Genomic DNA, 12,276 nt, shown 5'->3' on the forward strand with positions numbered 1-12,276 from the left:
GAAGTACAGAGGGCTGCTTACAGACTTATGTTTTGTTTCACAACAGAAGCCAGGATACCAATATTAGATAACTTTAGAGGCATTATGTATGGGTCAGCATAAGCTATGCCTGGCCAGTATGGTGTCCTTGACTACTGAGGACCATCATGTCGATATAACACTAGTAAAGGGAACCCTTCCTTCACACAGGCTCAGGCAGCTGCTCTGTTAAAAAAAACAATAAACTCTGGCTCACAATGTGTAATAAGCTTCAACTTGCAATTACCAGGAAGTAGTTGGAGTCTTTCCTTAGCTGAAGGAACAGACTATATTCATCTTGTAAGGAAGACAAGCAGGCATTTATCCAGGGAGATAATAAATGCCCTCAGTTTCTATCAAATAAGGGCAGTGAAATTTTATCCCAGATGGCATTCATTGAGCTAATGGCTATAAAGCAGTGTTAGCATGTTTGCCATGTAGTTCAAACCTAAAATAAATTGGTTTCAATAAACCAAGTCTGTTAACAGAAGTACTTATTTCCCAGTATTTAGGATTTCTATACTGAGGTTAGTCTGTAGTTTTTTTGTGTATGCATGTGTCATATTTTTCTGATTTTTATACCATTATTTGACTCTAAGAAGATTGTGAACATGTTCCTTCTTTGTTTCTGGGTACTTTAACACTTTAAATGATGAAAAGGCTCTATATTACCCACAATCTGATAGCAATCTCTTGTGAAACCACATGAGTCTGTTGCTTTTTCAAGACATAGCTCTTAATTTTAGTTTTCAAATAATTTTACACTAAGTATTGATGTGCACATATCTTTTCTGAGATCTGTTTTAGTAATTTGTATTTTCCAGTAAGTCAACATTTTCAGTGAGGTTCTCAAAATTACTTGCTTGCTAAGCATGGTAGCACATGCCTTTAATTCCAGAGCTGGAAAGGCAGAGGCAGGCACAGGCAAATTTCTGGGTTTGAGGCCAGGCTGGTTTACATAAGGTCAGCCAGGGAACTTACTAAAAGATGAAGAAAACAGTCTCACAAAAGTGCCTTAAATTCTTATGAGATGCATGTGATAGTCTGGAGGTAAACTGGGAAAATTCTTACCTTGGCAAAATGATCTTTTCTTCAGCTGTGAGGAAGGCATAATCATTGAAAGTGCTAAATTTCATAGATGGTGGGTATTTGAATGGTTTTGCTCCAAAATTGAACTCACATTGTTGATATGACATGAAGCTAGCTGCAGCAAAAAATCCAGATCTACAGATAAAAATGAGTATAGAAGTCAACAGAATTTATATAAAAAAAAGTTCATACACAGTTATTTTCAGAAAGTCAAGGTAAGTCAGTTATACCCTGATAGAAAGGAAGGGGGATAGTTTCTGTTTATTAACCCAGACAGGTCTGTGAACCAGGGAAGACCTGCCTTTGTCTTTCTACATCAAACTTTTGGAGGTCAGAACAAGTGGGTCTCTAATTAGTTGAAATAAATCAATTTTCTCATCATTGCTTATGTAAATGAACAAACACTTTTTTTTATTTTGGAGAAAAATACATTCCACGTATCTAATCAAACCTTCGAAGGAGAGAACTACTTACACAGTAGATGAAAAGACTTGCTTCTCAGGAGGCAGCTGGTTGCCATTTAAAAAGAAGATCATCTGCTTTTCATTCAAGTCTAACAGAAATCCTACTGTGTCTCCTAGAAGACAAACAGAACACTGTTAAGATACTGCTATGTACCACCAAATCCTGGAAGGGCCTCAATGGGACTGGATGAAGTTTGTGTCCCTAGCCAAATACTCAACACACTCATCTTTGTTTCTTGGACAACTCATCTGAACTCTGCACAAAGGTATTTTCATGTATCAGTCAGGGAAAAAAGTTGCCATTTAAACTGTGACATGCCATCAGTTGTATAATAATATGCATCTTAATTTCAAAGATGCTAAAATGTGGAAAAAATATGTATGTCAGATAAGATAAAATTGTGCCTCTTTGTCAAGATTTAAAACTCCCTAGATAATAACTACCCCAAACTTTTTTTTTTCTGAGATAGGGTCTCACTATGCAACATTGGCTGGCCTGGAACTTGCTATGCAGACCAGGCCTGCTTCTGCCTCCCAAGTGCTAGGATTAAAGGCATGCCTCACCACACCCAGCACCAAAACATGTTTACTAAATTTTTTTAATTTATATTTTATGTCTATAAATGTTTTGACAGCATGCATGTAAATGCACTTGTGTCATGCAATGAGTGTGGAAGCCAGAAAAGGGAGTTGATCTCCTGGAACTGGAGTTAAGGACAGTTGTTAGCCACCATGTGGGTCTGGGAACTAAACCCTGGTCCTCTGTAAGAGCAGCCAGTGCTCTTAACTGCTAAGCCATCTCTCCAGACCAATGTTTTTTTGTTGTTGTTGTTGTTTTTTGGAGACAAGGTCTCCCTGTAGCCCCAGCTGGCCTGGAACTCACTATGTAGACCCAGGCTGGCCTTGAACTCACAGAGATTTGCCTGCCTCTGCTTCCCAAGTGCTGGGACTAAAGTTGTATACCACCACAACTGGTCCTGTCCCTGATTTTTTAACCAGTGAGATTTCAGTTGGGTGCCTTAAAAATTTTTTTTAAAGAATGGCAGGGTATAGTGATGCATACCTTTAATCTCAACAATGAGGAGGCAGAGGCAGGTGGATCTCTGTGAGTTAGAGGTCAGCCAGGGTTACACAGTGAAGCCCTGTCTCAAAAAGGAGATTTATTTTATTTTTAATTGTGTATGTGGGGGGGTATGTGTGTCTGTCTGTCTGTGTGTCTGTGTCTGTGTGTCTGTGTCTGTTTAAGGGTATGCTCAAGTGAGTACAGGTGCCTGCTGGGTCCAGAAGAGGACAACTGAATCCCAAAGAGGGGAACTGGATCCCTGGAGGTGGAGTTACAGGCAGTTACCTGTAACTGTGAACCACCTGACGTGCTCTTTAAAAAAAAAGAATAGTATGTGCTTATAACTGCTGAGGCCAAGCCATCTCTCTAGCCCCAGTTTCTGGTTTTTATTTTTTATTTTATTTTTTTGTCTTTTTGAGACAGGGTCTCCCTGTAGCCCCAGCTGTCCTGGAACTCACTATGTGGACCAAGGTGGCCTCGAACTCACAAAGATCCACCTGCCTCTGCCTCCCAAATGCTGGGATTAAAGGCATGTGCCACCACGCCTGGCCAGTTTCTGGTTTTTAAATTGTCAAAGATAAACAAATGAAATTATCAGTGATGACAAGAAAAATGGACATTCAATACGGCTAAAGGAAACCTGGCATTATATAGCAAAAACTTAATGTCATTTAAAGGTAAAAATGTTAATGTTCATGGAAGTGATACAAAATCTAATATCCCCTTTCTCAGTCTCCATTTAAGACAGTTTAAGGCCTACCACAGTAAATGCCTAAGGACCAGATATCTTTTTTTATTATTTAAAATATTTAATTTATTAATTTTATGTGTATGAGCATGTTGTCTGCATGCATGTAAGTGCACCTATATCATACAATGCCCACGGATGTTGGAAGAGGGTGTCAGATCTCCTGGAACTGGAGTTACAGATGGTTGTTAGCCACCATGTGGGTACTGGGAACTGAATCCTGGTCCTCTGCAAGTGCAGTCAGTGCTCTTAACCGTTGAGCCATCTCTCCAGCCCCCAAATTTTTTATTTATTTTATTTTTAAAAGAACATTTATTTATTATTCTTACTTTATGCATATGAGTGTATTGCCTGCATGCGTGTAAGTGCACCTGTATTGTACAATGCCTGCAGAGGTCAGAAGAGGGTTGGATTCCCCTGGAACTGGAGTTTAGTATGGTTGTTAGCCTCCATGTGGGTACTAGGATCCGAACCCTTGTCTTTTGTAAGAGCAATCAGTGCTCTTAACCTCTGAGCCATCTCTCCAACCTCACAGAGCCAGATGTCTTTTTTTTTTTTTTTTTTTGAGACAGGGTCTTCTTGTAGCCCCAGCTGTCCTGGAACTCACTATGTAGACCAGGCTGGCCTCGAACTCACAAAGATCCGCCTGCCTCTGCCTCCCAAGGGCTGGGATTAAAGGCATGCGCCACCACGCCCGGCCAGAGCCAGATGTCTTAACACAAGTGACAAGTTTATGATGGAGAAGAATGAATACCTTCCTTCCAGCATGGGTGGACATGAGGCTTACTTCTGGCATTGTACCAAATCAGCTGCCGGCAACCATCGTAAGCACAGGAATACTCATCGTCCCCAATGCCATAGCCTTCCTGGAGAGAGACAAGGCCCAGAGCATTAGCAAGGCTCTGCCAGTTCTGACCTGAGAAGACCTAGTTGGTGGCATTCTAAGAGTTTTAGATGAAGGGAAAAGCTCTGGTACTTGGAAGATACCACAATTCTCACACAGCAGTCTAGTTCTGTAAATAGATGATGGCTTCAGCAGTAAGTCTTTGGCCCGTGCTTCCTTTGCTGTAGGCACTTTCACATTTATTAGTTCATTTAGTTCTAACCACCACAAAACTGGTGCTATTACTGTAAGAGGAAAACAGTGATCACACAGGTCAGTCAGCCTCCCTGTGGACCAGTTCTAAAAGAAGCAGATCTCTGGACTTTAAATTCTTCTGATTCCAAGATCACTATCCAGCCATTTCACTGTGGTCAGGCAAATGCCCTTCCTGCAGGTAGTAAATTCAAAACTACTCATATCCAGGGATTTTATGAGTAGACACTCAGCTCAAAACTGAGTAGCTCAATTTGAGCATTACAGAGGTTTTTGACTATTTCTTCTTTAATTACTTGCTGCCTTTTGATTACTGTCCAGAATTACTAACATAGAAATATGAACAGGAGCCAGGCACATAAGTCATCTCAGCTCTTGGGACAATGAAAGGACTGAGAGCTTAAGGCCAGCCTGGGCTATATGAGACCCTGCCTCAACAAACAAAAGGGTGAATGGGATCTTAAGAAATTATTTTCAGTGCCTATCAGAGGTGTCAAATGTCTACAACTCTATGGCAGAATCAGTCTTATCCATCAGCTTTAGTAGCCATTCTTTCATATATATATAAAACATTCATTGTTATTACATTGATATACTATACCTCAATCTGTAGTGTGACTGCTAGAAAATTACAACAGAATTTTTTTTTTTTTTTTTTTTTTTTTTTTGAGACAGGGTCTCCCTGTAGCCCCAGCTGTCCTGGAACTCACTATGTGGACCAGGCTGGCCTTGAACTCACAGAGATCCACCTGCCTCTGCCTCCCAAGTGCTGGGACTAAAGGCATATGCCACCATGTCCAGTGATTGCTACTATTTTCAAATATAGAAAATAGTGTTTAACTAATTGTTCAACAAGTATCTATGAAATGGCTGAAATGATTCAAGAAAATATAATTTGAGAAATTTATTATGGTATTTTAAGGAGATAGAGCTTTGGTGTTCTGTGTGCATAGTTTTTATGGTAATAATTTAATTGTATCATTTCCTGCTGTTGAAAAGAACTATAATCATTCACAATTTCTAGAACAAACTTAGCAGGAGTGTGATTAAGACAAGGTTTAAAAGGAGAGACTGATAAGAAGAATGCTGCATTTCTGTGTGGAAGTAGAATCTGAAAACAATGGAAAGTACTTTAAGAGGGTCAGAGCCAATATCAATGAGATTGTTGACTTTGGTTATAAATTTTGTTATGGTCACTGATTTTTTAAATTCCATCACGGGCATGGCACTTTGTGTGTTAGATGATTGCTTGCTGATATGATTAAAGTTTTGCCTACTGTCAAAATGTTAGAGGGACAGGCTTATAGTATAGTAAATAGTGTTTCCAGAGGAAAAAAAAACACTTTTAGGACTCCATTTGAAGCAGGCAGCCAGTAGTCAGTGTATTTGATAAATCAGCATTAGAAAAATCAGACAATAGAATTGTGCTACTTAACTTCTGACTACTCAGTAGCTCAAAACAGCCCTAGGCTTCTATATATTCATGAAAGGCTAGTAGGCTAGGAGGTCCCACTTTGGAAAAGATTCTCGACAAAAACAATAACAGACTGGAATCTACCTTATACAGACCTGCCCTGCCGAATAGTCTTCCTCCTCCAACTTTTCTCTCTCTAGGAGTTTTAGTAAAATGTCAGGTAATTCCAATATGCCTTGCAGAAGGGGCCCTATAAAAACTATGTTCACAGCAGGCAAGTTTAGCTTAATTTTGATGGATCACTTTTAGAACCCATCCTAGGACCTTACATAGGAATGCGGACTATTACAACAAAGAATCCAAGAAGAGGCTTTTCTCATCACAAGAGGCAAAACCATACGGACACAAAAATATTTCTGCTCAAAGCTGAATTATCCTCAAATATTAATATTTGGCCAACAGAAGAAAGCCAATTGGGTTAGGTGTTGAAAGGGTAACACATCAAAGAAGCATACATCTAGACAGGTGTAGTGGTGTAAGCCTGTAATCCTAGCACTTAGGAGAATCACTATGAGGTTAGTTTGGGATGTTTAAGGAGCTCAAAGCCAGCATAAGCTATATTAGTAAGACCTTGTCTCCAAAAACAAATGCATCTATCTGAAGGGAGGATCTGCAACACCCATATTCAGAGGTGTCCCATGCCCACTTACTATAGTAGATTTAGTCTTCCCTTTCATAGCTTGTTCTATAACAAGATAAATAGATAAATACTATCAAAGCAAATGTTTCTATTTGTTACAAGGTGAAAGCCAAATGGAAAAAATCAAGCCATTACCTAATATTTTATGGAAAAAATTCCTACAAGGTTTTTGTGTTTTAAAAAGATTTTTCAATTTTTTATTTATATAAACGTGTGTGCAGGTGTGTATGTATGTTACATTTGTATGAGTGTCCATGGAGATCAGAAGAGGGTGTTGAATCCCTGGGAGCTGGAGTTACAGGTGGTTGTGAACTGCCAACATGGATGCTGGGAGCTGAATTCGGATTGTCTAGAAAATCAAGAAATGGTCTTAACTGCTGAGTCACCTCTCTACCCTCAATCCCTTACAAGGTTCTCAAAGCTTATCTCAAGTAACTATCACTGGTTATAATATAACAAATAAGTCAAAGATATGGCTGGGACTACAATAGAGCCTATAAAGATAAAACTCTAGGTGGAAAATTAAGGGGAACTTAAAAACAAACAAAACAACAACAACAATGAACCCAGAAGCTGAGGGGCATTCCCACTTGTTTTCTATCTCTAAATCAGTACAGCAAGGTACTGTTAGGAATCTGGCACCACGTGGTTACTGAGAAAACCTATTTGAAAAATAAGCATGTGTGACTATCTTCTTACCTATCTACCAGAAAAGCAAGCTGCTGTTTCATTGCATGCCCACACTTCCAAGGTACTCACGTGGTTGAGAAATTTGCTGTCTCTAGTGGCCCAGCCGATCTGCATGACACCAGAAGTGACCACTGTTACTTCATAGTACCACACCCCAGTGTCTACGCAAAAGGTGCAGCGCACACTCTCAAAAGAGGAAGCATCACAGCGAGCCTGGCAGAACCAAGGAGTAGAATCCATCAGTGCCTGAAAACCACCAAGCAACTGGCATGGAGAAGGCTGGAAGTTGTTTTCCTTACTAAAGCCTTTTATCTTCAGTGATTTAAAAAAAGCATAAAACTGAATGAAGTATACCCTATTACAGTATGATTTCCAGGAGTCTTAACAAGACTGGTGCCAAGACTTCAAAGATGGATGCAGTTAGAAGTTGTCAAAGCTATTCACTTTATTTTTCAGGAATGATAGATTAGAATTTTTACATACACAGAAACATTGCCTAATAGAGGGAAAAGGGTTAAAAGACAAAGGTACCTACATATATCTAAAGCAAAAAATGACATTGGGAATTTGGCAGTCATACTTCAAAAATTTCTTCAATCCTGAAATGTCTAGTCCTATGACGCTTTCTTATACACAACCAGATCTTAAATCAACCTTTACTACAAAATCAGCAATATTCAACATACAGAAAGAAAGAGAAGTGCCAGCTTTCATACGATTGGTTGTGTGGGCATTTACACAAGGAGAGGCTTCTTTAGGAAACATATATAGTTGAGTAAAATGGCAAAAATTAAAAACAGACATATTTAGTTGGGGATGTAACTCAGTGGCTGAGCAGTTGCCTAGCATATATATACAAGGTCATGAGTTCAACTGTGAGCACCACAAACAAGTCAGGCATATTTAAACCAACTGGCAAGGAATGTAGTGCTATAACAGACACAGTAACATGTAGGATATAGGAGAGTAAAGTCCAAAAGCACTCTCTATCATACCACTTCCACCTCTAACCACTCTTTAGGAAATAAACTTCTACCTATTCTGTATAACATTGCTTTTGTGCCAAAGCAGGGCATAAAAATGGAAACCAAGTATTTTAGCCTTCAAAAGCTCTGTGAAAGCTTTACCTCCAAGCCGTGAGGTGAGATCTTCAGGTACTCGCTGACATCATTGCTGTTCAGCATGGCCCTGATGCTACTCAAGTCCACCTTTTCGTATGTTAGCTGTCTACCTTCTTTTAAAACTGCAAAAGAAAAGGGGGTCATGTTTTCTAGGGCAGGTTGCTATGGTTTGAAAACAAAGGGAAAATTACTGTCATCTCCAGCTGCCATGCTTGTCAAGGAATGGAAAATTGGTAGGCTTAATGCCTTAGCTTTGCCTGTACACAGACCAAGCAATGCCAAGGAAGGCAGCACTATGAAATTGCTGTTCCAAGCTATTTTTGTGCATGAAACAAAATCCAAATTGCATCTAGTTGTCTGTTTCAGAGGCAGGGACTTGTTATGTGGCACAGACTGCTCTTGAACTCACAGAGATTCACTTGCCTCTGCCTCCTGAGTACAGGGATTAAAGGTGTGTGCCACCATGCCCAGCTTTCAAATTGCACTTACAATTATTATTTAACTCTACTACAAAGGCTGTACTCTATTTTGGGGTAAGAGTGGGGGGTTATGTGTTCAACTGAACATTACTATAATGCTAGTTAGCAATGGAGGTGGGCAATGAGTATATAGCAGGTTGATTTGTATTCCAATAATTCTTAAAGGACAAAGGGAAAAAGTAAAAAGCAACTGCTATGGTGTAGGTAAGACTTAATTTAGATTTGAAGAGCAAATCTAAGAGAGAAGAGTAGATAGGTGGTATAAAGGCTGGGGATGTAGCTCAGTGCTAGACTGCTACCCTAGCATGTACAAGGCCCTGGGATCTATCCATAGCATTGAATATAAGCAAATAAATAAGTAAACAGACTTTCTGTCTGCTTTTTAAAAGTAATGATTTGAGCCAGGCATGGTGGTGCTTGCCTTTAATCCCAGCACTCGGGAGGCAGAGGCAGGCAGATCTCTGTGAGTTCAAGGCCAGCCTGGTCTACATAGTGAGTTCCAGGACAGCTGGAGCTACAGGGAGACCCTGTCTTAAAAAGACCAAAAAAAAAAAAAAACATAAAAAAAATTTTTGGACAAAAAGAGGGGTTAGAAGGATTTCCTGGAAGGGTAGCACAAGCCTTTAACCCCAGCACTCCGGAGGCAAAAGCAGGCAGATCTCTGTGAGTTCAAGGCCAGTCTGGTGTACATAGTGAGTTCCAGGACAGCTGGAGCTACAGGGAGACCCTGTCTTAAAAAGACCGAAAAAAAAAAAAAACATATAAACACATTTTGGACTACAAGAAGGCTTAGCAGGTAAAGGCACTTGCTGCCAAGGCTAATGACCTGTTTCAGCCCCATAACACACATGGTGGAGAATGAGAACCAACTCCATCAAGTCATCTTCTAACCTCCACATATGCATACACACCCCCAACACAAATATAATAATTTTTTTTAAACATAGACATAGAAACACATTTTTAAAAGGGCAACTCCCACTTACAGAGATTGTCTAAGCTCCACTGAGCACAGAAGCCAACTTGACGTTTCAGATAATCAGGATCATCAGCCCACAGCTCCAATGTGACAAGCCGGTCACTAATACTGGATTCAGAGATAGTCAATTTATTTTCACCTGTTTGGAAAGATGAAATCTTTAAACTGACAACGAAAGAGTAGGCTGATGTGCTAGGCAGATTATTGGTGATAAGAAGTGAGGAGAGCCGGGTGTGGTGGCACATGCCTTTAATCCCAGCACTTCGGAGACAGAGGCAGGTGGATCTTTGTGAGTTCAAGGCCAGCCTGGTCTACATAGTGAGTTCCAGGACAGCTGGGACTACAGCTGTCTCAAAAGCACCAAAAAAAAAAAAAAAAAAAAAAAAAGTGAGGAGAGGCAATTAGAGAACTTGGAAACTTGGAGAGCCGAGCGAATTTCCATGAGAGCTACTAGGGATGGCACAGCCAGAAAGCTGTAGCTTTCTGGCAAACTTATCACTCTTTTTCTTTTTTATAAAATTGAGACAGGGTCTCTCTGTAGCCCCAGCTGAACTGCAACTCACTATGTAGACCAGGCTGGCCTCGAACTCACAGAGATCCGCCTGCCTCTCAGCCTCCCCAGTGTACCACACCCAGCGAATCACTCATTTTTTAAAAAGATTTATTTTTATTTCTGTGTATGTATATGAGTGTGAATGTCCATGTACATGGCGTGAGTGCCCTTGGAAGCCACAAGAGGGCATCAGATTCCCTGGAGCTGGAGTTACAGGTTGTAAGCCACCTAATGTTGGTGCTGGGAACCAAACTAGGATCTTCTGGAAGAGAAGAAAGCACTTTTACTTTTTGCTTTTTACTTTTATTTATTTTTTACATGAGTGTTTTGCCTACATGTATATAGGTGCACCTGTATCATGCCATGCCCATGGAGACCAGAAGTGGGAGGTGGATCCCCTGGAACTAGAGTTAAGGATGGTTTTGAGTGCTGGGATTAAGTCCAGGTCATCTGGAAAAGCAGCCAGCAGCCAGTGCTCCTAACCACTGAGCACCTCTCCAGCCCTGGTTTTGTTTCTGTTTTTATTTTTTTTTTTGAGACAGGGTTTCACTATGTAGACCTGACTGGCCTCAAATTCACAGCAATCTGCCTGCTTCTGCCTCCCAAGTGCTGGGATCAAAGGCATGCATACCATGCCTACAGGAGCAAGCACTCTTAACTGCTGTTCCATCTGTCTAGTCCCATCATCACTAAAAAGATTTTTTTGAGACAGGGTCTCACTATGCAGCTCTGGCTGGCCTAGAACTCACAATGTAGACCAGGCTGGCCTCCAACTCACGGAGATCCTGCTTCTGCCTCCCCAGTACTGGATTAAAGACATGTGCCACCATGTCTGGCTATCACAAAATTTTTTTAAAGATTTATTTTTTTTAAATTTTATGTGTATGAATGTTTTGCCTACAGGTATATATGTGCACCATGTACATGCAAACCTGTGGTGGTCAGAGAGGGCATGAGATATACTGGAAGAAGAGTTACAGACAGTTGTTAGTCACCATATGGTTGCTGGGAACTGAACTTGGGTCTTCTGCAAGAGCAACCAGTGCTCTTAACTGCTAAGCCATCTCTCCAGCTCCCATCTACCTGTTCCTTATGAGGCAGGGTCTCTCCATGAACTGGAGATTTGTATTTTTTCTGGTTAGGCTGGAAGTCAGCAAGCCCCAGCAATCCTCCTATTTTTGTTTGCCTCAGAGCTGGGATTATAGGCATGCATGGGATGCCTGGCTTTGGGTCCTCATGACTACATAGCAAGTGCTCTTAACCACTGAGTCATCTCTCTAGACCCTCAGCACTACATTTTTAGCCATAAAAAGTAAGCAGTCACCATGCTTGGAGTTTTAGGCAAGAAAAATCTTTGCTTTTGTTTAAAAATTTTTTTCATTTATTTTTATACAAGTGTTTTGTGTGCATGTATGTAAGTGCACCATGTGCATGCAATGCCCACAAAGATCAGAAGAGGGTATCAGATCCCCTGGAGCTGGAGTTATAGGCAGTTGTTTGCTGCCACATGGGTGCTGTAAACCAAACCTGGGTCCTCTGCCAGCCAGTGCTCTTAACTGCTGAGTCCTCTTGTTACTGTTTATAAAGATTTGCTTATTTTATGTGTATATGTGTGTGTTGTAGCGTATATATGTGTACCACATATGTGCACATGCACATAGAGGCCAGAAGAGGGCATCTGATCCCTTGGAATTGGAGTTACAGGTGGTTGTGAGCCACCTGATGTAGGTGCTAGGAACTGAACTTGGGTTCTCTGCAGATCTACTATCTTAACCACTGAGCCATCTCTCCAACCTCATGCTTTTGTTTTTGTTATACTTTATTGGCCTTGAAGTAGCTACCCAGAGAAAATTAGAATGTAT

The 12,276-nt window shown here is 40.6% G+C and overlaps 1 protein-coding gene across 3 annotated transcripts in view; it reads right to left on the reverse strand.

Annotated features, from left to right (window-relative positions):
* The window catches only part of Rspry1 (ring finger and SPRY domain containing 1), a 54,264-nt gene that overhangs the window by 10,799 nt on the left and 31,189 nt on the right, over positions 1 to 12,276 (reverse strand). For all 3 annotated transcript variants that reach the window (XM_008834904.2, XM_008834906.3, XM_029564410.1), the window contains exons 8-13: positions 9,869 to 10,000; positions 8,410 to 8,525; positions 7,352 to 7,495; positions 4,137 to 4,248; positions 1,582 to 1,684; positions 1,090 to 1,242 (exon numbers count right to left, since the gene is read on the reverse strand). In XM_008834904.2, coding sequence (XP_008833126.1) covers positions 1,090 to 1,242; positions 1,582 to 1,684; positions 4,137 to 4,248; positions 7,352 to 7,495; positions 8,410 to 8,525; positions 9,869 to 10,000 — 760 coding nt within the window. The remainder of the gene's footprint in view (positions 1 to 1,089; positions 1,243 to 1,581; positions 1,685 to 4,136; positions 4,249 to 7,351; positions 7,496 to 8,409; positions 8,526 to 9,868; positions 10,001 to 12,276) is intronic.

Source organism: Nannospalax galili, unplaced genomic scaffold (assembly GCF_000622305.1).
Source record: "Nannospalax galili isolate Female #2095 unplaced genomic scaffold, S.galili_v1.0 scaffold957, whole genome shotgun sequence".
Classification (NCBI taxonomy): domain Eukaryota; kingdom Metazoa; phylum Chordata; class Mammalia; order Rodentia; family Spalacidae; genus Nannospalax; species Nannospalax galili.